This window comes from Nesoenas mayeri (genome assembly GCF_963082525.1).
Source record: "Nesoenas mayeri genome assembly, chromosome: 32".
NCBI lineage: Eukaryota > Metazoa > Chordata > Aves > Columbiformes > Columbidae > Nesoenas > Nesoenas mayeri.
This window is the reverse complement of record NC_137570.1, coordinates 634,949-662,087: the sequence shown is the minus strand read 5'-3', so window position 1 is coordinate 662,087 and position 27,139 is coordinate 634,949. Positions and strand designations below refer to the sequence as shown.

The 27,139-nt window shown below is 61.5% G+C and overlaps 3 protein-coding genes across 3 annotated transcripts; 2 read left to right on the top strand and 1 right to left on the bottom strand.

Moving 5' to 3' along the window:
* Positions 1-1,170: 1,170 nt before the first annotated feature.
* LOC308051148 (mitogen-activated protein kinase 7-like) lies at positions 1,171-9,324 on the top strand. Its single transcript, XM_080361477.1, has 7 exons — positions 1,171-1,210; positions 2,179-2,392; positions 3,376-3,541; positions 5,144-6,672; positions 7,372-7,760; positions 8,615-8,742; positions 9,072-9,324. The coding sequence occupies exons 2-7, from the start codon at positions 2,233-2,235 to the stop codon at positions 9,202-9,204; spliced, it is 2,505 nt and encodes an 834-aa protein (XP_080217603.1). The 5' UTR covers positions 1,171-1,210; positions 2,179-2,232; the 3' UTR covers positions 9,205-9,324.
* A 1,317-nt stretch (positions 9,325-10,641) lies between these two features.
* Positions 10,642-21,796, bottom strand: LOC308051138 (syntaxin-1B; the record flags this gene model as incomplete). Its single annotated transcript, XM_080361453.1, has 10 exons — positions 10,642-10,722; positions 11,762-11,872; positions 13,293-13,430; positions 14,353-14,426; positions 14,502-14,610; positions 16,876-16,949; positions 17,041-17,115; positions 17,964-18,063; positions 19,930-20,004; positions 21,767-21,796. The coding sequence occupies 10 exons, from the start codon at positions 21,794-21,796 to the stop codon at positions 10,642-10,644; spliced, it is 867 nt and encodes a 288-aa protein (XP_080217579.1).
* Positions 21,797-22,955: 1,159 nt separating this feature from the next.
* LOC308051165 (syntaxin-4-like) lies at positions 22,956-27,139 on the top strand (the record flags this gene model as incomplete). The annotated part of the gene is made up of 9 exons (XM_080361495.1): positions 22,956-22,985; positions 23,921-24,020; positions 24,529-24,603; positions 24,852-24,925; positions 25,154-25,262; positions 25,826-25,902; positions 26,008-26,145; positions 26,550-26,660; positions 27,056-27,139. The coding sequence occupies 9 exons, from the start codon at positions 22,956-22,958 to the stop codon at positions 27,137-27,139; spliced, it is 798 nt and encodes a 265-aa protein (XP_080217621.1).

Here is a 27,139-nt window from a genome sequence, read left to right as displayed (position 1 = left end):
GAGCAATATGGCCGACGCTGATGTGGCTGGTGCCAATATGGCTGCTGGGGGAGGGCGCAATATGGCCGCCAGTCTAGGCCCCAATATGGCTGCCGGTCTAGGAGCCAAGATGGCCACCGGACTAAGCCCCAATATGGCCGCCAGGGGAGGGCACAGTATGGCCGACAGTGATGCGACCGGCACCAATATGGCTGACAGAGTGGGGCACAATATGGCCGACACGGATGTGGCTGGTACCAATATGGCCGCCGGGGGAGGGCGCAATATGGCCGCTGGTCTAGGCCCCAATATGGCCGCCGGAGTGGGGGGGAAAGGGGGGAATGAGGGGGATGTGGTTGGTGGCAATATGGCTGCCGGACTAGGCCCCAATATGGCCGCCGGGGGAGGGCACAATATGGCCGACACTGATGGGGCTGGCGCCAATATGGCCACCATGGGAGGGCGCAATATGGCCGCCAGTCTAGGCCCCAAGATGGCCGCCAGTCTAGGCCCCAAGATGGCCGCCAGTGTAGGCCCCAATATGGCCGCCATTGATGTTGCTGGCGCCAATATGGCGGCTGGTCTAGGCCCCAATATGGCCGCCGGTAGGGGGCCCAATATGGCCGACGACAACATGGCCGCCACCTATGGAGGAGCCAATATGGCCGCCCCCAATATGGCCGCCTCCGAGCCCCGCCCCTTCCGGTGCCCCTCCTGCCCCAAGCGCTTCCTGTCCCGGGCGGGGCTGCGACGTCACGAGCGACGTCACGGCCCCGCCCCCATGGAGACCACGCCTCCCTGAGGCCCCGCCCCCACCCTCCAGCACTTCGGGGGGGGGGAGAGAGACCCCGCCCCCACGCGCGTGTAACAGCCAATAAAAACCCGCCCAGGTGGCACTTCCGGCTCCGCCCCTCTGTGCCCCGCCCCCCGGGGACCCAGGTGTTCGGGACCCCGCCCCCGCGAGCATCGACCAATCGCCGTTTATGTTTTTTGTACGAAGCCCCGCCCCCGCCGCCCGCTGCAGCCAATGGCAGCGCTCCCGCGTTGCCAGCTCCGCCCCGCTCCCCCTAGCAACAAGGGGCGGGGCCCGCGCTCCCCGCGCGCTCATTGGCCGGCGGCCGCGCGGGCGGGGCCGAGGGGCGGGAAGCGCTGATTGGCCGGCGCGCTCGGGAGGGGGCGGGGCCAGGCGGGGCCGCATCCGGGTCCCCCCGCGGGGAAGCGGCGGGAGGAGGTGAGAGGGACGGGGGCGGTTACCATGGGAACGGACCGAACGCCTGGGTCCCCCCGAACGCCTGGGTCCCTCCCCGAACGCCTGGGTCCCTTGGGGCACTCCTGGGTCCCTCCCGAACGCCTGCGTCCCTTGGGGCACTCCTGGGTCCCTCCCGAACGCCTGGGTCCCTCCCCGAACTCCTGTGTCCCCTCCCGAACTCCTGGGTCCCTCCCCGAACTCCTGGGTCCCTCCTCGAACTCCTGGGTCCCTCCCCGAACTCCTGGGTCCCCCCGAACTCCTGGGTCCCTTGGGGCACTCCTGGGTCCCTCCCGGACTCCCGGGTCCCTCCCGAACTCCCGGGTCACTCCCGAACTCCTGGGTCCCTCCCGAACTCCCGGGTCCCTCCCGAACTCCTGGGTCCCTTGGGGCACTCCTGGGTCCCTCCCGAACTCCTGGGTCCCTTGGGGCACTCCCGGATCCCTCCCGGACTCCCGGGTCCCTCCCGAACTCCTGGGTCCCCCCCGAACTCCTGGGTCCCTCCCCGAACTCCTGGGTCCCTCCCCGAACTCCTGGGTCCCCCCCGAACTCCTGGGTCCCTCCCCGAACTCCTGGGTCCCTCTCCCGAACTCCTGGGTCCCCCCGCACTCCTGGGTCCCTCCCGCACTCCCGGTCCCCCCCGAACTCCTGGGTTCCCCCCCGAACTCCTGGGTCCCTTGGGGCACTCCCGGGTCCCCCCCGGACTCCCGGGTCCCCCCCGAACTCCCGGGTCCCTCCCGAACTCCTGGGTCCTTAGAGTCTGTGTGTCCCCGGGGTCTATGGGTCCCGGACGCCTGGGTCCTTAGAGTATGTGGGTCCCTGGGGTGGGTGGGTCCCGGACGCCTGGGTCCCTGGGGTCTATGGGTCCCGGACGCCTGGGTCCCTGAGATGTATGGGTCCCTGGGATCTGTGTGTCCCTATGGTCTATGGGTCCCGGACGCCGGGGTCCTTAGAGTCTGTGTGTCCCCGGGGTCTATGGGTCCCGGACGCCGGGGTCCCGCGGCCCCATGGCGGAGGCGGAGCGGGGGCAGGGCGGGGGCCCCCTGGCGCTGCTCAAGGCTCGAGCGCTGGACGTGACGTTCGACGTGGGGGACGAGTACGAGATCATCGAGACCATCGGCACCGGCGCCTACGGCGTCGTCAGCTCCGCACGGCGCCGCGACACCGGTGAGCACGCCGGGGTCCCCCCCCGGACGCCTGGGTCCCCCCCCAGGACGCCTGGGTCCCTCTCCAAACTCCTGGGTCCCCCCCGAACTCCTGTGTCCCTCCTGCACACCTGGGTCCCCTTGGGTGGGTTTCCCGAACACCTGGGTCCCCCCCCGGACGCCTGGGTCCCCCCCTGGATGCCTGGGTCCCCTCCCGGACGCCTGGGTCCCCCCTGAACTCCTGTGTCCGTCCTGCACACCTGGGTCCCCTTGGGTGGGTTTCCTGGACACCTGGGTCCCCCTCCCCAATCTTCTGGGTCCCTGGGGGCACTCCTGGGTCCCCTCCTGAACTCCTGGGTCCTTCCCAATCTCCTGGTTCCCGCTCTCAATCTCCTGGTTCCCCTCTCCGAACTCCTGGGTCCCTGGGGGCACTCCTGGGTCCCATGGGGCACTCCTGGGTTCCCCCCAACCTCCCGGCTCCCTGGGGGCACTCCTGGGTCCCTGGGGGCACTCCTGGTTCCCCCCCCAACCTCCCGGCTCCCTGGGGGCACTCCTGTGTCCCCCCCCGGACTCCTGTGTCCCCCCCCGGACTCCTGTGTCCCCCCCCGGACTCCTGTGTCCCCCCCCTGAACTCCTGGCTCCCTGGGGGCACTCCTGGGTCCCCCCCCGAACTCCTGGGTCCCCCCCTGAACTCCTCGGTCCAATGGGGCACTCCTGGTTCCCCCCTAGATCTCCTGGCTCCCTGGGGGCACTCCTGGGTCCCCCCCCGAACTCCTGGGTCCCTTGTAAACTTCTGGTTCCCCTCCCAAACTCCTGGTTCCCTGGGGGCACTCCTGGGTCCCTTGGGGCACTCCTGGGTCCCCTCCCAAACTCCTGGGTCCCATGGGGCACTCCTGGGTCCCCCCCCGACCTCCCAGTTCCCTGGGGGCACTCCTGGGTCCCCCCCCGAACTCCCGGCTCCCATGGGGCACTCCTGGGTCCCCTGGGGCACTCCTGGGTCCGCAGGCCAGGCGGTGGCCATCAAGAAGATCCCGAACGCGTTCGACGTGGCCACGAGCGCCAAGCGCACGCTGCGCGAGCTCAAGATCCTCAAGCACTTCAAGCACGACAACATCATCGGCATCAAGGACATCCTGCGCCCCACCGTGCCCTACGGCGAGTTCCGCTCCGTGTGCGTCTGGGGGCGGGGCCGGGGGGCGGGGCCGCGGGGGGCGGGGCCGCCGTGGGGACTGAACCCCCCCTCAGACGCCTGGGTCCCTTGGGTGGAGCGGGGGGCGGGGCCGCGGGGGCAGGGCTGCCGTGGGGACTGAACCCCCCCCGGACGCCTGGGTCCCTCGTATGGGTCATGGGGACACGTGGGGTGGAGCTCATCTGCCCCATTGGGTGATGTTGACCTATAGTGACCCCTCCCGGATGCCTGGGTCCCTCATGTGGGGTGGGGGGGATGCATGGGAGGGAGTCCCGGTGGTCCACAGGGATGGCATTGAACCCCCCCCGGACGCCTGGGTCCCTTCGGTGGGGTGAGGGGGATGTGTGGGGCAGAGCCCCAGTGGTGCCATGGGGATGGGATTGAACACCTCCCGGATGCCTGGGTCCCACCCGGACGCCTGGGTCCCTCGTGTGGGGTGGGGGGGACATGTGGAATGAAGCCCGGGTGGCACCATGAGGATGAGATTGAACCCCCCCGGACGCCTGGGTCCCTTGTGTGGGGCGGGGGGATGTGAGGGGCAGAGCCCCAGTGGCGCCATGGGGATTGGATTGAACCCCTCCGGGATGCCTGGGTCCCACCCGGACGCCTGGGTCCCTCGTGTGGGTCATGGGGACACATGGGGTGGAGCTCGCCTGCCCCATTGGGTGATGTTGACCCATAGTGACCCCTCCCGGATGCCTGGGTCCTCTTGTAGGACACATGGGATGGGTCCTCCTTGATCCTCGGGGTGGTGGTGACACCACAGGGATGTCCCCAGTGCCCCCTAGAGGGCGGGAGGACACATGGGATGGACCCCACCAATAGTGACCCCTCCCGGACGCCTGGGTCCTCTTGGAGGACACATGGGATGGACCCCACCAATAGCGACCCCTCCCGGACGCCTGGGTCCTCTTACAGGACTCATGGGATGGACCCCACTTGATCCATGGGTTGGTGGTGACACCATAGAGATGTCCCCAACGCCCCCTAGAGGGCGGGAGGACACATGGGATGGGTCCCACTTGATCCATGGGTTGGTGGTGACACCATAGGGACGTCCCCAACGCCCCCTAGAGGGCGGGCGGCCACCTCATCCATTGGGTGTCACCAACAGCAACCCCTCCCAGACGCCTGGGTCCTCTTGGAGGACACATGGGATGGATCATCCTTGATCCATGGGGTGGTGGCAGCACCATAGGGACGTCCCCAACGCCCCCTAGAGGGCAGGAGGACACATGAGATGGACCCCACTTGATCCATAGGGTGGTGGTGACACCATGGGGACGTCCCCAACGCCCCCTAGAGGGCAGGAGGACACATTGGATGGATCCTGCTTGATCCTCGGGGTGGTGGTGGCACCACAGGGATGTCCCCAACGCCCCCTAAAGGGCGGGAGGACACATGGGATGGACCCCACTTGATCCATAGGGTGGTGGTGGCACCATAGGGACGTCCATGGGTTGGTGGTGGCACCACAGGGATGTCCCCAACGCCCCCTAGAGGGCGGGCGGCCACCTCATCCATTGGGCGCCACCAACAGCGACCCGTCCCGGACGCCTGGGTCCCTTTCCCTTCCCCCGACAGCTACGTGGTGCTGGACCTGATGGAGAGCGACCTTCACCAGATCATCCACTCGTCGCAGCCGCTGTCGCTGGAGCACGTGCGCTACTTCCTGTACCAGCTCCTGCGCGGGCTCAAGTACATCCACTCGGCCAACGTCCTGCACCGCGACCTCAAGCCGTCCAACCTGCTGGTCAACGAGAACTGCGAGCTCAAGATCGGCGACTTCGGCATGGCCAGGGGGCTGGGCGGCGACCCCCGGCACGCCAAAGCCTTCCTGACCGAGTACGTGGCCACGCGCTGGTACCGCGCGCCGGAGCTGCTGCTGTCGCTGCACCGCTACACGCGCGCCATCGACATGTGGTCGGTCGGCTGCATCTTCGCCGAGATGTTGGGGCGCCGGCAGCTCTTCCCGGGGCGCAACTACGTCCACCAGCTGCAGCTCATCATGGCGGTGCTGGGCACGCCGCCCGCCGCCGTCATGGCCGCCATCGGCGCCGAGCGCGTGCGCGCCTACGTCAAGAGCCTCCCGCCGCGCCCGCCGGTGCCATGGGAGAGCCTGTTCGGCGACGCCGAGCCGGCTGCGCTGGCGCTGCTGGGCAGGATGCTGCGCTTCGACCCGCGCGAGCGCGTCGGGGTGGCCGAGGCGCTGGGTCACCCCTTCCTGGCCAAGTACCACGACCCCGAGGACGAGCCCGAATGTGTCCCGGCCTTCGACTTCGCCTTCGAGCGCCGCGCGCTCACCAAGGAGGAGATCAAGGCGGCCATCGTGGCCGAGATCGAAGACTTCCACGCGCGCCGCGACGGCATCCGCGGGGCGCTGGCGCCGGCACAGCGCGCGCAACACGGGGACGCCGGGGCGGCGGGAGGCGCCGGAGGGGACAACGGCGGCGTCGGCGCGGTCAACGTGGTCAACGGGGCCAACGGTGGCGCCAACGCGGTCAACAGTAGCGTCAGTGTGGTCAACGGTAGCATCAACGTGGTCAACGTGGCCAACAGTAGCGTCAACAAGGTCAACGTGGTCAACGGCAGTGTCAACGCGGTCAACTTGGTCAACAGTAGCGTCAACGCAGTCAATGTGGTCAACAGTAGCGTCAACACAGTCAACATGGTCAACGCGGTCAACAGTAGCGTCAACGCCAATGTCAATACCGTCAATACCAACGTCAACGCGGTCAACGTGGTCAACGGTAGCGTCAACGCGGTCAACGCCGAGGTCACCGTGGTGAACGCCGAGGCCAATGTGGTCAACGCCAAGGGGGTCAACACCAACGTGGTCAATGCCCAAGTCACCGCGGCCAAGGTCAACGTGGGCGCCCCCAGTGTCAACGTGGCCACCGTCAACGTCGCGGCGGCCACCGGCGCCCCCGCCTGGCCGTGCGCTGACGTGGACATGCCCAGCCCCGCCCCCGCCCCCGACTGCCCAATGGGGTCCCCGCGGGTGAAGGCGGAGCCGGGGGCCCCGCCCAAGCGCGACGGCGCCATCTCGGACGACACCAAGGCCGCCCTCAAGGCGGCGCTGCTCAAGTCGGCCATGAGGAACAAGAGCAAAGGTGCGGGGGGAAGGGGCGCCCGGACACCTGGGTCCCCTCAGGGGGTGAAGGGTTGGGTGTGTGGCTTCTGCTCAAGGGTTTGGTGGCCAGAAGGTGGTTGGGTTGGGTTGGTCGTGGTTGGGTTGGGTTGGTCGTGGTTGGGTTGGGTTGGTCATGGTTGGGTTGGGTTGGTCGTGGTTGGGTTGGTCATAGTTGGGTTGGTCGTGGTTGGGTTGGGTTGGTCATGGTTGGGTTGGGTTGGTCATGATTGGGTTGGGTTGGTCATGGTTGGGTTGGGTTGGTCATGGTTGGGTTGGGTTGGTCATGGTTGGGTTGGGTTGGTCGTGGTTGGGTTGGTCGTGGTTGGGTTGGGTTGGTCATGGTTGGGTTGGGTTGGTCATGGTTGGGTTGGGTTGGTCGTGGTTGGGTTGGTCGTGGTTGGGTTGGTCATGATTGGGTTGGGTTGGTCATGGTTGGGTTGGGTTGGTCGTGGTTGGGTTGGTCGTGGTTGGGTTGGGTTGGTCGTGGTTGGGTTGGGTTGGTCGTGGTTGGGTTGGGTTGGTCATGGTTGGGTTGGGTTGGTCATGGTTGCCTGGGTTGGTTGCTTGATCTGATTGTCTCGCTTGGGTTGGCCGGTTGCGTCGTTGGATTGCCTCCCATTGGCTCCCACTGCCTCCCCTTCTCCCCGCTCACCTCCCATTGGCTCCCTCCTCCCCGCAGACCCCCCATTGGCCGCCGCGGACGCCGCGGACGTGCGCAAGCCGGTGACGGCGGCCGAGCGGCAGCGCGAGCGCGAGGAGAAGCGCCGGCGGCGCCAGGAACGCGCCCGCGAGCGCGAGAAGCGGCAACGGGAGCGCGAGCGGCGCCGGGAGCCGCGCGGGCTGGTCCTGAGCGACGACGACCGCCACCTGCTGGAGCGCTGGACCCGCATGCGCGACCGCGCCCGGCCACGCCCCCCGGCCCCACCCGCCGACACGGCCCCGCCCACCGACATGGCCCCGCCTGCCGCCCCCCAGCACGGGCCCCACGCCGCGGGTCCCCAACCATGGCCGGAGCCGCCGGCCGACCCTGACGTGGCCACCGTGACACAGCAGCTCTCCAAGTCACAGGTGAGGTGACCCACGGTGTCCCCAGGTGACCCCCGGTGTCCCCCCGACAGTAGGTTTCAGAGTTAACACTGAACTATGTACACTGTAGATGCTATCAGCAGGTTTCAGATGTTATCAGTAGGCTTCAGAATTAACACTGAGCTGTGTACACTGTAGTTGTGATCAGTAGGTTTCAGAGTTAACACCAAGCTGTGTACACTGTAGTTGTGATCAGTAGGTTTCAGAGTTAACACCAAGCTGTGTACACTGTAGATGTGATCAGTAGGTTTCAGAGTTAACACCAAGCTGTGTACACTGTAGATGTGATCAGTAGGTTTCAGAGTTAACACCAAGCTGTGTACACTGTAGATGTGATCAGTAGGTTTCAGAGTTAACACCAAGCTGTGTACACTGTAGATGTGATCAGTAGGTTTCAGAGTTAACACCAAGCTGTGTACACTGTAGATGTGATCAGTAGGTTTCAGAGTTAACACCAAGCTGTGTACACTGTAGATGCTATCAGCAAGTTTCAGATGTTATCAGTAGGTTTCAGAGTTAACACTGAGTTGTGTACACTCTAGATGTGATCAGTAGGTTTCAGATGTTATCAGTAGGTTTCAGAGTTAACACTGAGCTATGTACACTGTAGGTGTTATCAGAAGGTTTCAGATGTTATCAGTAGGTTTCAGAGTTAACACCAAGCTGTGCACGCTGTAGATGTGATCAGTAGGTTCCAGAGTTAACAATGCTATGGATAGTATCCCCCAGTATCCCCCAGTGTCCCTCAGTGTCCCCAGGGTTCTGGGGAGGGACCCAGGCGTCCGGGAGGGACCCAGGCGTCCGGGTGTCCCGCTCACGCGCGGCGCCCCCCGCAGGTGGAGGACCCGCTGCCCCCTGTGTTCTCGGGGACCCCCAAGGGCAGCGGCGCCGGTTACGGGGTGGGGTTCGACCTGGAGGAGTTCCTGAGCCAATCGCTGGATGCCGTGGGCGACGCCAAGGACAGGTGGGGGACCCAGGCGTCCGGGAGGGACCCAGGAGTTCGGGGAGGGGACCCAGGAGTTCGGGGAGGGGACCCAGGAGTTCGGGGAGGGACCCAGGAGTTCAGGAGGGACCCAGTTGTTCGGGGAGGGACCCAGGCATTCGGGAGGGACCCAGGCGTTCCAGAGGGACCCAGGAGTTCGGGGAGGGACCCAGGAGTTCGGGGAGGGACCCAGGAGTTCGGGGAGGGACCCAGGAGTTCAGGGGGGGACCCAGGAGTTCGGGAGGGGACCCAGGAGTTCCAGGAGGGGACCCAGGCATCCGGGCTGAAGCCCCGCCCCCTCCCCGCCCCAGCCAAGCTGATTCGGCGCCGCTGTCGGCCTCGCTGCTCGCTGATTGGCTGGAGGTCCATCGGCTCAGCCCCGCCTCCCTCGAGAGCCTCCAGCGCGACCTGGGCTCCCCCATGCTGCTGGCCGACGACCTTTGACCCCCGACCCCCCACCAGGGGACCCAGGCGTCCGGGCCCCACCCACCCCCCGGCGGGGGGCCTTTGGCTCCTCCCACTCGGCGCTTTGGCTCCGCCCACGTGATTAAATTGATGAAACGACCCAGTTTTGGCCCCGGGGCGGGGGGACCCAGGCGTCCGGGTGGGGACCCAGGAGTTCGGGAAGGGGACCCAGGCGTCCGGGTGGGGACCCAGGCGTCCGGGAAGGGGACCCAGGCATCCGGGGGGAGGGGACCCAGGTGTCCGAGAAGGGGACCCAGGCGTCCGGGGGGAGGGGACCCAGGCGTCCGGGAGAAGGGACCCAGGCGTCCGGGGGGGCGGAGCAAGAAGAGGCGGAGCCGGGAGCAGTTCAGCTGTTGATCGTCTGTCACCACGAGGGGGCGGGGCCAGCGGGGGTTAATTAGGGCGGGGCGTTAATTAATTGGGTGAGTGGGTGATTAACGGGTTGGGCGGCTCATTAATTAGTTGGATGGTTGATTAATGGGTTGGGCGGTGGGTTAATTGGGTAGTTGCTTAATGGGTTGGCTGGTTAATGAGGTGGTTGGTTAATGGGTGGGTTGGTTAATGGGTTGGTTGGTTAATGGGTGGGTTGGGTGGTTAATGGGCTGGGTGGTTAATTGGCTGGAGGGTTGGTTAATGGGTTGGTTGGTTAATGGGTTGGTTGGTTAATGGGTTGGTTGGTTAATGGGTTGGTTGGTTAATGGGTTGGTTGGTTGGTTAATGAGTTGGTTGGTTAATGGGTTGGTTGGTTAATGGGCTGGTTGGTTGGTTAATGGGTTGGTTGGTTAATGGGTTGGTTGGTTAATGGGTTGGTTGGTTAATGGGTTGGTTGGTTAATGGGTTGGTTGGTTAATTGGGTGGTTGGTTAATGGGTTGGGTGGTTAATGAGGTGGTTGGTTAATTGGCTGGAGGGTTGGTTAATGGGTTGGTTGGTTAATTGGGTGGTTGGTTAATTGGGTGGTGAACTGGATGGCTAGTTAACTATTTGGGTGGTTAATTGGCGGGATGGTTGATTAATGAGTCGGGTGATTCATTAATTAGTTGGCTATGCGGTTGATTGGTTGGATGGTTAATTGGGTGGTCGGTTGATTAGTTGGTTGATGAGTTGGGTGGTTAATTAGTTGGTTAATTGGTTGAATGGTCCATGGCCCATCCCCCCCATGACCCCTCAACGACCCTCCCGTGACCTCTGACCCCTCCCTGGGGTCACCCCCCCACCCCCAGCGATGGCAGCGGGAGGGACCCAGGCGTCCGGGGGGGGACCCAGGTGTCCGGGGGGGGACCCAGGCGTCCGGGGCGGATGGGATGGATGAAGGTCCCAATGAATCATCTCATTGTTTATTGGGGGCGCGGGGGGTCGGGCTCGTTCCCGGGGTTTAATTAACGGTGATTAATGAGGGGGGAGGGGCGGGGGCGGGGCTACAGGCCCAGGGTGCCCCCGATGGACGAGGCCAGGACCACGCCCAGCACCACGCAGCAGATGATGATCATGATCTTCTTCTGCACGCCCGAAACACAATGGTGCCAAATTTCAAAATTCCAAAATTTCAAAATTCCAAAATTCCAAAATTCCAAAATTTCAAAATTTTCAAAATAGCAGAATGCCAAAAATTCCAAAATGTCAAAATTAAAAAATTCCAAAAATCCAAAATTTCAAAATTCAAAAATATAAAAAATTCCAGAATTCAAAAATCATAAATTTCAAAATTCCAGAATTCCAAAATTCCAAAATTCCAAAAATCAAAAATTTCAAAATTCAAAAATTCCAAATTTCCAAAATTCAAAAATTCCAAAATTTCAAAGTTTCAAGATTTCAAAATGTCAAAATTTCAAATTTCAAAATGTCAAAATTTCAAATTTTAAAATGTCAAAATTTCAAAATGCAAAAAAGTCAAAATGTCAAAATTCAAAAATGCCAAAATTTCAAAATTTTAAAAATTCCAAAATTCAAACGTTAAAATTTTCAAAATCCAAAATTTTAAAATTTAAAATTTCCAAATTTTCAGTATTCCAAAAATTCAAAATTCCAAAGTTTCAAAATTTCAAAATTCCAAAATTTAAAGAATTCAACATTTCAAAATTCAAAAATTCAACAATGGGAATTTTCATCATTTCAAAATGTCGAAAAGTCAAAATTTCAAAATGTCAAAATGTCAAAATTTAACAAAATTCAGAATTTCCAAATGGTCCAAGTGCAGGTGATGAAATTTCCAACCAGACGAGATCGAACCCTCAACCCAAAGTGATTTGAAATAAAACAGGAATGGAAATCAAATTAAAGCCGAATAAAACCACGGATTAAAATGAAAATCCAACAGATGAATTAAATTAAACATAAATAGAAATAATGGTCAAATTTCAATGAAAAACGAGAATTGGGCGTCCGGCAGCGGGAGAGAAAGAGCAGAACAGAGCGGCCGTTACCAACCGACCCCCACAGGGACCCCGGCGTCCGGGCCCCATTTCCCCCCAGGGAGGGACCCAGGCGTCCGGGCCCCGCCTCCCCGAGGGACCCCGGCGTCCGGGGGTTCCCGCTCACCCTCCGCGCCTTGCTCTGGTACTTTACGGCCTTCTTGGTGTCGGACACGGCGCGTTCCACGTAATCCACCGAGTGCTCCACGTTGTACTCGATGCGGTCGATCATCTCCCCCTGCGGACACGCCCACCGCGGGCAGCCAATCAGCGCCAAGGAGGGGTTGGGGGGGGTTCTAGGTGAGGCAATGAGGAGCTAAAATGGCTTTGGGTGGGTTCTAGGTGAGGCAATGAGGAGCTAAAATGGCTTTGGGTGGGTTCTAGGTGAAGCAATGGGACCCCAAAGTGGCTTTGGGGAGGTTCTAGGTGAGCCAATGGGGCGCCAAAGTGGCTTTGGGGGGGTTCTAGGTGACGCAATGAGGCACCAAAGTGGCTTTGGGGGGGTTCTAGGTGAGCCAATGAGGCGCCAAAGTGGCTTTGGGGGGTTCTAGGTGAAGCAATGGGACCCCAAAGTGGCTTTGGGTGGGTTCTAGGTGAGGCAATGAGGTGCCAAAGTGGCTTTGAGTGGGTTCTAGGTGAGGCAATGAGGCCCCAGAGTGGGTTTTGGTGGGTTCTAGGTGAGCCAATGGGGCCCCAAAGTGGGTTTTGTTGGGTTCTAGGTGAGCCTTGGTGGCCCCAAGACCTTCCAACCGCCCAATTAACCAACTGAGTAATTAACCGTCCACCCAATTAACCAACCACCGAATTAACCAACCACCCAATTAACCAACCACCCAACCCGTTAATCAACTACCCAACCAGTTAACCATCCAAACCATCGATCTCATTGGGTTCTGGGTGACCCCATTGGGTTTGGGGTGTTCCCCCGGGTTCCAGGTGACCCAATGGGTTCTGAATGGGCTCGTTGGGTTCTGGGTGACCCCATTGGGTTCTGGGTCACCCCATTGGGTTCCAAGTGAACCCATTGGGTTCTGGGTGACCCCATTGGGTTCTAAGTGATCTCATTGGATTGGGGTTGACCCCGTTGGGTTCTGGGTGACCCCATTGGGTTCTAAGTGATCTCATTGGGTTGGGGTTGACCCCATTAGGTTCAGGGTGACCCTGTTGAGTTCTGGGTGACCCCATTGGGTTCTAAGTGATCTCATTGGGTTGGGGTTGACCCCATTGGGTTCTAAGTGCTCTCATTGGGTTCAGGGTGACCCCATTGGGTTCTGGGTGACTCCATTGGGTTCTAAGGGATCTCATTGGGTTCTGGGTGACCCCGTTGGGTTCTGGGTGAACCCATTGGGTTCTAAGTGCTCTCACTGGGTTCGGGGTGACCCAGTTGGGTTCAGGGTGACCCCATTGGGTTCTAAGAGATCTCATTGGGTTGTGGTTGACCCCATTGGGTTTGGTTGACCCCATTGGGTTCTAAGTGGCCCCATTGGGTTCTGGGTGACTCCATTGGGTTCTAAGGGATCTCATTGGGTTGAGGTTGACCCCATTGGGTTCTGGGTGACCCTGTTGGGTTCTGGGTGATTCCGTTGGGTTCTAAGTGCTCTCATTGGGTTCGGGGTGACCCCATTGGGTTCTGAGCCCCCCCATTGGCCGGGGTGTACCTGGCTCTCCACCAGCATGGCCATGTCCACGAACATGTCGTGCAGCTCGCGGATACTGGTCTCCAGTTTGATGATCTCGTTGTGCCGCGTCTCGATCTCGTTCAGCGCCTGCTTGGTCATCTGGGAGTCCATCTTGATCTGGGCGGGGCCAAGAGAGTGGGCCAATGAGGACGTTGGGAGTGGGGCTTGGGGGGTTCGGGTCAGTTCTAGGTGACCCAATGGGTTCTGAATGGGATCGTTGGGTTTGGGTTGACCCCATTGGGTTCTGGGTGACCCCACTGGGTTCTAAGTGACCTCATTGGGTTCTGGGTGATCGCATTGGGTTCTAAGTGATCCCTTTGGGTTTGGGTTGACCTCATTGGGTTCTGAGTGATCTCATTGGGTTCTAAGTGATCTCATTGGGTTCTGGGTGACCCCATGGGATTCTAAGTGACCTCATTGGGTTCTGGGTGACCCCATTGGGTTCTGAGTGATCTCATTGGGTTCTAAGTGATGTCATTGGTTTTGGGTTGATGCTGTTGGGTTCTAAGTGACCCCATTGAGTTCTGGGTGATCCCATTTTATTCTAAGTGACCCCATTGTGTTCTAAGTGATTTCATTGGGTTCTGTGCGGCCCTGTTGGGTTCTGTGCGGCCCTGTTGGGTTCTGCACGGATCCATTGGGTTCTAGCCACCCCTACTGGATTCTAGACAGCCCATTGGGTTCTAGGTAGCCCTACCAGGCTCTAGGTACCTCTTGGGTTCTAGGTACCCCTACCGGGTTCTAGGTATCGCTTGGGTTCTAGGTGGCCCTACTGGGTTCTAGGTAGTCCTGCCGGGTTCTAGGTGTCCCTAGCGGGTTCTAGGTACGCCATGCGTTCTAGGTATCCCTACCGGGTTCTAGGTGTCCGGGTGGGTTCTAGGTGGCCCTACTGAGTTCTAGGTAACTCTTGGGTTCTAGGTGTCCCATGGGTTCTAGGTACGTCTTGTGTTCTAGGTGCCCCAATGGGTTCTAGGTGCCCCAATGGGTTCTAGACACCCCCATAGGGTCCCCGGCGCCCCCAGCCCCCCGGGGCACGTACGTCGTCGGTGAAGATGGCCAGCTTGCCGCTCTCCAGCATGTCCTCCAGCTCCTCGTTGGTGGTCGTGCGCCCGGCTGCGGAAGCGACACGGGGTGACCCCCCCGCCCCCCGCGGTGTCCCCAGGCGGCCCCTCCCCCCGCGTGACGCACTGATCTCCAGCTGGCGCTGGATCCGGTCCTTGCAGCGGTCGCGGTACTTGGACTGGGTGGCGTTGTACTCGGTCATCACCTCCACGAACTTGCGGGACAGCGTCGAGTGCTGGGGACAGCGGGGGGACAACACGGTGACGACCAGGGGACAACATGGTGACAACTGGGTGACAACCAGGTGACATTGGCGTGACAACACGGTGACGACCGGGGGACAACATGGTGACAACTGGGTGACAACTGGGTGATAACCAGGTGACAATGGGGTGACATTGGGGTGACAACACGGTGACGACCGGGGGACAACACGGTGACAACGGGGTGACAATGGGGTCACAACCGGGTGACAATGCGGTGACAACATGGTGACAATGGGGAGGTGGTGTCACCACCATTGGGGGACACGGGGGTGACATGGGAGGTAACGATGGATCCAGGGGGTGGTTGGGTTCTGGGTGACCCCATTGGATTCTGGGTGAGCCCATTGGGTTCTGGGTGACCCCATTGGGTTCTAAGTGATGTCATTGGGTTCTGGGTGATCCTGTTGGGCTCTAAGTGACATCATTGGGTTCTGGGTTATCTCATTGGGTTCTGGGTGGCTCCATTGAGTTCTAAGTGATGTCACTGGATTCTAAGTGATGTCATTGGATTCTGGGCGACCCCATTGGGTTCTGGGTGATCTCATTGGGTTCTGGGTGACCCCATTGGGTTCTAAGTGATGTCATTGGGTTCTAAGTGACCCCATTGTGTTCTAAGTGACATCATTGGGTTCTAAGTGATGTCATTGGGTTCTGGGTGTCCCCATTGGGTTCTGGGCAATCTCATTGGGTTCTAAGTGATGTCATTGGGTTCTGGGCAATCTCATTGGGTTCTGGGTGACCCCATTGGGTTCTGGGTGACCCCATTGGGTTCTGGGTGATCACATTGGGTTCTGGGTGACCCCATTGGGTTCTAAGTGATGTCATTGGGTTCTGGGTGACCCCATTGGGTTCTGGGCGACCCCATTGGGTTCTGGGTGATCACATTGGGTTCTGGGCGACCCCATTGGGTTCTAAGTGACGTCATTGGGTTCCGGGTGACCCCATTGGGTTCTAAGTGATGTCATTGGGTTCTGGGCAATCTCATTGGGTTCTGGGCGACCCCATTGGGTTCTGGGTGATCACATTGGGTTCTGGGTGATCACATTGGGTTCTGGGCAACCCAATTGGGTTCTGGGCGACCCCATTGGGTTCTAGGTGATCTCATTGGGTTCTGGGTGATCCCATTGGGTTCCGGGTGACCCCATTGGGTTCTAAGTGATGTCATTGGGTTCTAAGTGACCCCATTGTGTTCTAAGTGACATCATTGGGTTCTAAGTGATGTCATTGGGTTCTGGGTGTCCCCATTGGGTTCTGGGCAATCTCATTGGGTTCTAAGTGATGTCATTGGGTTCTGGGCAATCTCATTGGGTTCTGGGTGACCCCATTGGGTTCTGGGTGACCCCATTGGGTTCTGGGCGACCCCATTGGGTTCTGGGTGATCACATTGGGTTCTGGGCAACCTAATTGGGTTCTGGGCGACCCCATTGGGTTCTAGGTGATCTCATTGGGTTCTGGGTGATCTCATTGGGTTCTGGGTGACCCCATTGGGTTCTAAGTGATGTCATTGGGTTCTAAGTGACCCCATTGGGTTCTAAGTGACATCATTGGGTTCTAAGTGATGTCATTGGGTTCTGGGTGTCCCCATTGGGTTCTGGGCAATCTCATTGGGTTCTAAGTGATGTCATTGGGTTCTGGGCAATCTCATTGGGTTCTGGGTGACCCCATTGGGTTCTGGGTGACCCCATTGGGTTCTGGGTGATCACATTGGGTTCTGGGTGACCCCATTGGGTTCTAAGTGATGTCATTGGGTTCTGGGCGACCCCATTGGGTTCTGGGCGACCCCATTGGGTTCTGGGTGATCACATTGGGTTCTGGGCGACCCCATTGGGTTCTAAGTGACGTCATTGGGTTCCAGGTGACCCCATTGGGTTCTAAGTGATGTCATTGGGTTCTGGGCAATCTCATTGGGTTCTGGGCAATCTCATTGGGTTCTGGGCGACCCCATTGGGTTCTGGGTGATCACATTGGGTTCTGGGCAACCCAATTGGGTTCTGGGCGACCCCATTGGGTTCTAGGTGATCTCATTGGGTTCTGGGTGATCCCATTGGGTTCCGGGTGACCCCATTGGGTTCTAAGTGATGTCATTGGGTTCTGGGCAATCTCATTGGGTTCTAGGTGACCCCATTGGGTTCTGGGTGCCCCCACTGTGCTGGGGACACGGGGGTGCCGTTGGGGTGACACAGGGGACACGGGGGTGCCGTTGGGGTGCCGTTGGGGTGCCGTTGGGGGGTCACCTGTGTCTTGCGGATGCGCAGGTCGGCCGACGAGCGGTTCATGCCCTCCTCCTGCTCGATGCTCTGCTCGATGGCTGCGGGGACACCGCTCGCAATGTGTCCCCATGGCCCCGTGTCCCCACGGCCCCCAGTGTCCCCCAGTGTCCCCCAGTGTCCCCGTGTCACCTTTCAACTTGGAGCGCACTTTGTTGGCCGTTTTCTTGATGTCGGCCGTCAGGTCCTCCAGCTCCTGCTTGGTCTCTGGGGACCGCGGGGACAGGGCTGTCACCTCCCCATGTCCCCATGGGGTCCCCATGGGGTCCCCACATCCCACATGACCCCCATGGTCTCCCCATGGTGTCCCCACGTTCCATGATGTCCCCGTGATGTCCCCATGATGTCCCCATGATGTCCCCATGGTGTCCCCATATCCCCGTCCCCCCATGTCCCCTCGTGTCCCCCATGTCCCCATTGCTGTCCCCATGTCCCCTATATACCCATGTCCCCCATGTCCCCCCATGTCCCCATGTCCCTGATGTCCCCATGTCCCCCATGTCCCCCCAATGTCCCCATGTCCCCCCAATGTCCCCATGTCCCCCGATGTCCCCCATGTCCCCCCATGTCCCCATGCCCCCCCATGCCCTCCCATGTCCCTGTGCCCCCCCCATGTCCCCCCATGTCCCCAATGTCCCCCATGTCCCCCTGATGTCCCCGTGTCCCCATATCCCCCGATGTCCCCAGTGTCCCCATGTCCCCCATGTCCCCCTATATCCCCCCATGTCCCCCAATGTCCCCGTATCCCCCCATGTCCCCCATATCCCCCCATGTCCCCCCGTGTCCCCGTATCCCCCCGATGTCCCCATATCCCCCGATGTCCCCAGTGTCCCCATGTCCCCCCGTGTCCCCATATCCCCCATGTCCTCATGTCCCCCATGTCTCCCATATCCCCTGATGTCCCCCATGTGCCCCATGTCCCCATATCCCCATGTCCCCCCGATGTCCCCATATCCCCCCATGTCCCCATGTCCCCCCGTGTCCGCCATGTCCCCATGTCCCCATGTCCCCCCGATGTCCCCATGTCCCCCGATGTCCCCGTGTCCCCCGCTCACTCTCGTCGGGGTTGGGGGCGGCCAGGATGGCGCTGTGCTGCTTCTTCACCTGCTCCACGTCCTCCGACAGCTTCTCGATGCACCCGCGGATCTCCTCCACCTGGGGACAATGGGGACAACAATGGGGACATGGGGACAATGGGGATCTCCTCCACCTGGGGACAATGGGGACAACAATGGGGACATGGGGACAATGGGGATCTCCTCCACCTGGGGACAATGGGGACAATGGGGACAACAATGGGGACATGGGGACATGGGGATCTCCTCCACCTGGGGACAATGTCACAGCAATGGGGACATGGGGACAATGGGGACAATGGGGACAACAATGGGGACAATGGGGACATGGGGATCTCCTCCACCTGGGGACATGGGGACAACAATGGGGACATGGGGACAATGGGGATCTCCTCCACCTGGGGACATGGGGACAATGTCACAGCAATGGGGACAATGGGGACATGGGGACAATGGGGACAATGGGGACAACAGTGGGGACAATGGGGACATGGGGATCTCCTCCACCTGGGGACAATGGGGACAATGGGGACAACAATGGGGACAATGGGGACATGGGGACAATGGGGATCTCCTCCACCTGGGGACATGGGGACAACAATGGGGACATGGGGACAATGGGGACATGAGGACAACAATGGGGACAATGTGGATCTCCTCCACCTGGGGACAATGGGGACATGGGGACAATGGGGACATGGGGGCAATGGGGACAATGGGGGCAATGGGGACAATGGGGACAACAATGGGGATCTCCTCCACCTGGGGACAATGGGGACATGGGGACAGCAATGGGGACAATGGGGACAATGGGGACATGGGGACGACAATGGGGACATGGGGACAGCAATGGGGACCATGGGGACAATGGGGACATGGGGACAGCAATGGGGACATGGGGACAATGGGGACATGGGGATCTCCTCCACCTGGGGACAATGGGGACAATGTCACGACAATGGGGACATGGGGACATGGGGACAACAATGGGGATCTCCTCTACCTGGGGACAATGGGGACATGGGGACAGCAATGGGGACAAGGGGGACAATGGGGACATGGGGACAATGGGGACATGGGGACAGCAATGGGGACAAGGGGGACAATGGGGACATGGGGACAATGGGGACATGGGGATCTCCTCCACCTGGGGACAATGGGGACAATGGGGACAACAATGGGGACAATGGGGACAGTGGGGACAACAATGGGGACAATGGGGACAGTGGGGACAACAATGGGGACAACAATGGGGACATGGGGACAGTGGGGACAATGGGGACATGGGGACTCTATAGGGAGTCTGGGGGTCCTATGGGGAGTCTGGAGTTCCTATAGGGATCTGGAGGCTCTATAGGGTCCGTGGGGGGGTCTGGGGGTCCTATGGGGCACTCTGGGGGCTCTATAGGGTCCATGGGGGTGTCTGGGGGTCCTATAGAGGGTCTATAGAGACTCTATAAGTTTGGGGAGGGATGTTTGGTTCCATAGAGGGTCTCTGGACCCTATAGGGAGTCTGGGGATCCTATGGGGGGTCTGGGGTTCCTATAGGGGTCTGGGGGCTCTATAGGGTCCATGGGGGTGTCTGGGGGTCCTACGGGGGGTCTATAGAGTCTCTATAAGTTTGGGGAGGGGTGTCTGGTTCCATAGAGGGTCTCTGGACCCTATAGGGAGTCTGGGGATCCTATGGGGGGTCTAGGGTTCCTATAGGGGTCTTGGGGCTCTATAGGGTCCATGGGGGGGTCTGGGGGTCCTACGGGGGGTCTATAGAGTCTCTATAAGTTTGGGGAGGGATGTTTGGTTCTATAGAGGGTGTCTGGACCCTATAGGGAGTCTGGGGATCCTATGGGGGGTCTGGGGATCCTATGGGGGGTCTGGGGGTCCTATGGGGGTCTCGGGGGTCTATAGGGGGTCTATAGGGCCCCTATAGGTGTCTATAGGCCCCGACCTGCTCGAAGAACTCGTCCATGAAGTGATCGCGGTCGACGTGGACGACCTCGTCCTCATCGTCACTGTCCTTGGCCTGCAGGGGACCCAGGCGTCCGGGGGGGACCCAGGCGTCCGGGGGGACCCAGGCGTCCGGGGGAGACACAGGTTTTTGGGGACCCAGGTGTCTGGGAGGGACCCAGGCATCCGGGAGGGACCCAGGCGTCCGGGGGGGACCCAGGTGTCCGGGGGCGGGGGGGAACCAGGCGTCTGGGATGGGGGGAACCCAGCTTTTGGGGGACCCAGGCACCCGGGAGGGACCCAGGCGTCCGGGAGAGGGGACCCAGGCATTCCCCCCCATTCACAAACTGAGCGCTGCGCCCCTATTGGCCGCCTGCCTCCCCCCCACCCCCCGCGCTCATTTGCATAGGTGGGAGGAGCCGCGCTGCGATTGGCCGAGGGCTGTGAGTCATCTCCATGGCCTGATCCCGCCCCTCCCCATTGGCTGCTTGAGCCGTCTCATTTGCATAAGCCCCGCCCCTGCACCACAGCCCCTCCCGCACGCCATTGGCTCCCGCCGCGCCTCATTTGCATAACCCGCCCCACCCCGCGGCCCCTGATTGGCCGCCGCCCTCCCGGCCCCGGCCCCGAGCTCTCCCGGCCGCCCATTGGCTGAGGGGGAGATCCCGGGGCCAGGCCCCGCCCCCTGCGGGGACCCAGGCGTCCGGGGGGACCCAGGCATCCGGGGAGCCCCCGCGTGTCCCCCCACAGCACCCACAGCCCCCATAGAACCCTATAGCGACCCACAGCCCCCATAGAACCCTATAGGGACCCACAGCCCCCATAGAACCCTATAGGGACCCACAGCACCCTATAGTGACCCATAGCACCCTATAGGACCCGATAGCAGCTTGTAGTGCCCTATAGCTCCCCACAGCCCCCCCATAGCACCCTATAGACCCCACGGCACCCTATAGCACCCACAGCACCCCCCCACAGCACCTATAGCACCCCATAGCACCCACAGCACCCCATAGTGCCCTAGAGCATCCTATAGACCCCATAGCACCCTATGGCATCCCAGAGCCCCCACTGAGCCCCATAGCATCTTACACCCCCCTATAGCACCCATAGACCCCTATAGCACCCATAGACCCCTATGGCGTCCCACAGCATCCTATAGCCCCTCCATAGCACCTATAGCATCCCATAGTGCCCCATAGCACCCACAGTACCCTATAGCATCCTATGCCCCCCCCAGCACCTTATAGCATCCCATGGTGCCCCATAGCCCCCCATAGTGCCCTATGGCCCCCTATGGACCCCACAGCACCCTATGGCACCCACAGCCCCCCATAGCCCCCTATGGCATCTTACAGCCCCCTATAGCATCTTATAGTCCCCTAGAGCATCTTATAGAATCTATAGCATCTTACAGACCTCTATGGCATCTTATATCCCCCTATAGCATCTTACAGCCCCCTATAGCATCTTATATCCCCCTATAGCATCTTATAGATCCTATGGCATCTTAAAGACCCCTATGGCATCTTACAGCCCCCTATAGCATCTTATAGCCCCTATAGCACCTTGCAGCCCCCTATAGCATCTTATAACCCCCTACAGTGTCTTACAGCCCCCTATAGCATCTTACAGCCCCTATAGCATCTTATAGACCGTATAACATCTTACAGCCCCCTATAGCATCTTATAGCCCCTATAGCATCTTACAGCCCCTATAGTGTCTTATAGCCCCCTATAGCATCTTATAGACCGTATGACATCTTACAGCCCCCTATAGCATCTTACAGCCCCCTATGGCATCCATACCCCCCGCCCCCCGTTTCCCCCCCGCTCACGCTGCGGAGCTCCTGGGTCCGGTCCTTCATGGTGGGGACCCAGGCGTCCGGGAGGGACCCAGGCGTCCGGGAGGATATAGAGAGAGAGGGGACCCAGGCGTCCGGGAGATGGGAGGGGGGGGGAAGGGGGTCAGGATGGAGGGTTGGGGGGAGGGGGGAGGGAAAGGAACCCAGGCGTCCGGGAGGGACCCAGGCGTCCGGGAGGGGACCCAGGCGTCCGGGAGGGGACCCAGGCGTCCGGGGGCTGCGGCGGCGGCTGCGGCTGCGGAGGGGGGAGGGGAGGGGGGGGGGGGGGGAGGGGGAGGGGGAGGGGCGGCTGCGCAAAAGGGGCTGCGGCGGGGGGGGGGGAGGGGCCTGGGCACGAGCGGCCCTTGCACGAGCCCCTTGCACAAGTGCGTGCACGAGCCCTTTGCACACTCAGCCCTTTGCACGAGCCCCTTGCACACTTGTGCACGAGCCCCTTTGCACACTCATTCATTTTGCACGAGCCCCTTGCACACTCGTGCACGAGCCCCTTTGCACACTCAGTCCTTTGCACGAGCCCCTTGCACACTCGTCCATTTGCACGAGCCCCTTTGCACACCCGTGCACGAGCTCCTTTGCACACTCATTCATTTGCACGAGCCCCTTGCACAAGTGCGTGCACGAGCCCCTTGCACACTCAGCCCTTCGCACGAGCCCCTTGCACGAGCCCTTTGCACACTCGTGCACGAGCCCCCTTGCACACTCATTCATTTTGCACGAGCCCCTTGCACACTCGTGCACGAGCCTCTTTGCACACTCATTGATTTGCACGTGCCCCTTTGCACACTCAGCCCTTTGCACGAGCTTTTGCACACTCGTGTGTGTCCCCCCCCCCACCATCGCAGTCCTGGACGCCTGAGTCCCCTTTTTGGAGGGGGGGAGGGGGGGGTCCCCGAACGCCTGGGTCCTCCAGGGGACACCCCCCCCACACACACACATTGGGAGGCTCAAGGGGCGACGCTCCGGCCTCTCTTCCCGCCCCTCTCTATGGTTTAACCGCCCCCCCCGCCGCCAAGAGCCCTGGAGGATTCTGTCTGTGGTTTGGAGGACTGAGGGGCCAGAGCGGCCGCGACTCCATGGTCGCTCCGCCCCACCCCTCCCCCGCGCACGCGTAGAGCGCCCCCCCCCACTTCCGCCTCGGTCCCCCGGACCGGAAAGCGCCACCATGCGGGACCGGACGGCGGAGATGCGGCAGGTGGGACCCAGGAGTTCGGGGGGACCCAGGAGTTCGGGGGGACCCAGGAGTGCCCCAAGGGACTCAGGAGTTCGGGAGGGACCCAGGAGTTCGGGGGGACCCAGGAGTGCAGGAGGGACCCAGGAGTGCGGGAGGGACCCAGGAGTGCGGGGGGGGACCCAGGAGTGCGGGAGGGGACCCAGGAGTTCGGGGGGGGACCCAGGAGTGCGGGAGGGGACCCAGGAGTTCGGGGGGGGACCCAGGAGTGCGGGAGGGACTCAGGAGTTCGGGGGGGGACCCAGGAGTTCGGGGGGGACCCAGGAGTTCGGGAGGGACCCAGGAGTTCGGGAGGGACCCAGGAGTTCGGGGGGGGACCCAGGAGTTCGGGGGGGACCCAGGAGTTCGGGAGGGACCCAGGAGTTCGGGAGGGACCCAGGAGTTCGGGAGGGGACCCAGGCGTTCGGGAGGGACCCAGGCGTCCGGCGCGCAGGGCTGTGACGATGATGACGATGACGAGCGGGTGACGCTGATGGGGGTGGGGACCCCCCCCCGCCCCCCCCGGGCCCGACGCCCTCCTGCAGGTACCTGCTCATTTGCATCTCATTAGCATATAATTAACATCCCATTAGCACCCACTCCCTGTCCATCCCATCATATATCGTGATTAATTAGTGTCTAATTAACAGCTCATTAACATTTTGCTGCATGGGGGGGGGTGCAGAACACGGGAGGTGGAGTTTACATCTCATTATCCTATAATTAGCACCTCATTAACATGTCATTAGCATATCCCGCCATGACGTCACTGCGCCTAATTAGCATCTTATTCGCATGTTATTAACGTTTTTGGGCTGGGGGGATATAGAAGAGGGGGCGGTGATGTTGCTAATGATCCATTAGTGTATAATTAGCATATTGGTGTCTAATTAAGGGCTAATTAGCATATGCAAATGCAGGCGCGGGGGGTGCGGGAGGCGCTGGGGACGCTGGAGCTGAAACTGGAGCAACTGGAGCAGCGACAGGAGGCGGCGCTGGGGACCCCCCTGCCCCCCCCCGGTAACTGGGGGACCCAGGCGTCCGGGGGGACCCAGATGTTCGGGGAGGGACCCAGGATTTCGGGAGGGACCCAGGAGTTCGGGAGGGGACCCAGGCGTCCAGGGGGACCCAGGAGTTCGGGGAGGGACCCAGGAGTTCGGGAGGGACCCAGGAGTTCGGGAGGGGACCCAGGCGTCCGGGGGGACCCAGGAGTTCGAGGAGGGACCCAGGAGTTCGGAGAGGACACCCAGGAGTTCGGGAGGGACCCAGGAGTTCGGAGAGGACACCCAGGAGTTCGGGGGGGGACCCAGGCGTTCAGGGGGATCCAGGAGTCTGGGAGGGACCCAGGAGTTCGGGAGGGACCCAGGAGTTCGGGGGGGACCCAGGAGTTCGGGGGGGACCCAGGAGTTCGGGAGGGACCCAGGAGTTCAGGAAGGACCCAGGAGTTCCCCCCATTCACTGGGAGGGACTGGGGGTCTATAGGGTGTCTATAGGGTCCCTATAGGGTCCCTGTGCCCCCCACCCATAGAGCTCAAGCGGGACCTGGAGCTGCTGAGGGACGAGATCCAGGAGCTCACGGGGCAGATTCGCACCCGCCTGCGAGGTGAGACCCCTCCCGGACGCCTGGGTCCCCTCCCGGATGCCTGGGTCCCTCCCCGGACGCCTGGGTCCCCCCCAAATCCCCTGGGTCCCCTCAGGGCCACCAGGTCTATCTGGGACCCCCCATTTGCCTCGATGTCACCTCTAATTGTCCCCCCACTCGCCTCGGTGTCTCCTCCTTCCCCTTCCCCCCTGCCCCCGTAACCCGGATGCCTGGGTCCCCTCCCGGACGCCTGGGTCCCCCCACCCCAGCGCTGGAGCCGGGGCAGGAGGATGAGGAGGATGAGAACAGAAACACCATCCGGGCCAGAGTGAAACGCACCCAGGTCTGGGGGGGTCCCGGGGGGGTTTCGGGGGTCCCGGGGTTGGATTTTGGGGTGTTTAAGAGCGATTTTGGGGTCCCCGGGGGGGGTTTTAAGGTTCCCCGATGGGTCCCTGGGGAGGATTTTAGGGCCTTGGCGGGGGGGGGGAGTTTTGGGGGGTCCCCGGTGTGGGTTTTAATGGGGTTTTGGGGTCACTCCGGGGGTGTCCCCATGTCCGTCCCCCCCCTGCAGCACGCGGCGCTGAGTCAGCAGTTCCTGCGCCTCACGGGTCGATGTCACGAAGCCCAAAGCCGGTACCGGCAACGGAACCTGGAGAGGGTGAGGAGGCAGCTGCTCATTGGTGAGACCCCCCCCCCCGGACGCCTGGGTCCCCCCCCCGGACGCCTGGGTCCCCCCCTAATCCCCTGGGTCCCCCCCCCAATCCCCTGGGTCCCCCCATGGCCACCCCATCAACCCAGGACTCCCATGGACACCAGGTCTACTCGGGACCCCCCATTTGCCTCGGTGTCACCTCTAGTTGTCCCCCCACTCGCCTCGGTGGCTCCTCCTTCCCCTTCCCCCCTGCCCCCATAACCCAGAACTTTGGTTCCCCCTCCCCCATTTGCCTCGGTGTCACCTCTAATTGTCCCCCCACTCGCCTCGGTGTCTCCTCCTTCCCCTTCCCCCCCACCCCCATAACCCAGAACTTTGGTTCCCCCCCCCCATTTGCCTCGGTGTCACCTCTAATTGTCCCCCCATTCGCCTCGGTGTCTCCTCCTTCCCCTTCCCCCCCACCCCCATAACCCAGAACTTTGGTTCCCCCCCCCCCTTTTTTTGTTTTTCCTCCCGGACGCCTGGGTCCCTCCTGAACGCCTGGGTCCCTCTCGGACTCCTGGGTCCCTCCCGGACGCCTGGGTCCCTCAGCCGGCAGCCCCCCAGTGAGCGAAGAGGAGCTGGAGCAGATGGTGGAGTCGGGACAGAGTGAGATCTTCATCTCCAACGTGAGGGGTCCCGGGGGCACTGGGTTGAACTGGGGGGCGCTGGGTTGAACTGGGGGGCACTGGGTTGAACTGGGGGGCACTGGGTTGAACTGGGGTGTCCCACAGGTGCTGAGCTCCACGCGGATCACCCGAGCGGCGCTGGATGAGCTGGGGCTGCGGCACCGGGAGCTGCAGGGGCTGGAAAAGGGGCTCAGGGAATTGGGGGAGCTGTTCAGCGTCCTGGGGAGCGCCCTGGAGAGCCAGGTGGGAATGGGGACACTGGGGACACTGGGGACACTGGGGGGACATGGGGAGCCAGGGGGGAATGGGGACACTGGGGACACTGGGAACACTGTGGGGACATGGAGAGCCAGGGGGGAATGGGGACACTGGGGACACTTGGGGGACATGGGGAGCCAGGGGGAAATGGGGACACTGGGGACACTGGAGATACTGGGGACACTGGGGGGACATGGGGAGCCAGGGGGGAATGGGGACACTGGGGACACTGGGGGGACATGGGGAGCCAGGGGGAAATGGGGACACTGGGGACACTGGGAGGGCCTTTGGCAAGCCATTCAGGTCCCTACTGGCCCATACTGGCCCATACTGGTCCCTACTGGTCCCTACTGGCCCATACTGGTCCATACTGGTCCATACTGGTGCAGGGGGAGGTGATCGACCGGATCGAGCGCAACATCCAGGACTCGGGGACGCAGCTGCACAAGGGGCGGCAGCACCTGGTGGTGGCGCAGCGGAGCCAGCAGGGGGCGCGCAAGGTCCCTCCCGAACTCCTGGGTCCCCTCCCGAACTCCTGGGTCCCCTCCTGGACACCTGGGTCCCTCCCGAACTCCTGGGTCCCCCCTCAATCCCCTGGGTCCCCCCAGGGCCACCCCATCTACCCAGGGCTCCCATGGACACCAGGTCTACCTGGGACCCCCCATTTGCCTCGGTGTCACCTCTAATTGTCCCCCCACTCGCCTCGGTGTCTCCTCCTTCCTCTTCCCCCCCTGCCCCCGTAACCCGGAACTTTGGTTCCCCCCCCCCCCCTGTCCCCCGGACGCCTGGGTCCCCCCGAACTCCTGGGTTCCCCCGGACGCCTGGGTCCCCCCCCGGACGCCTGGGTCCCCCCCCGGACGCCTGGGTCCCCCGTGACTGTGTCGTCCCCCCACAGAAGAAGCTGCTCATGGCCGCCTGTGTCACCGTCACCGTCGTCATCATCGTCGCCATCGTCGCTGTCACCGTGGCAACGGGGTGA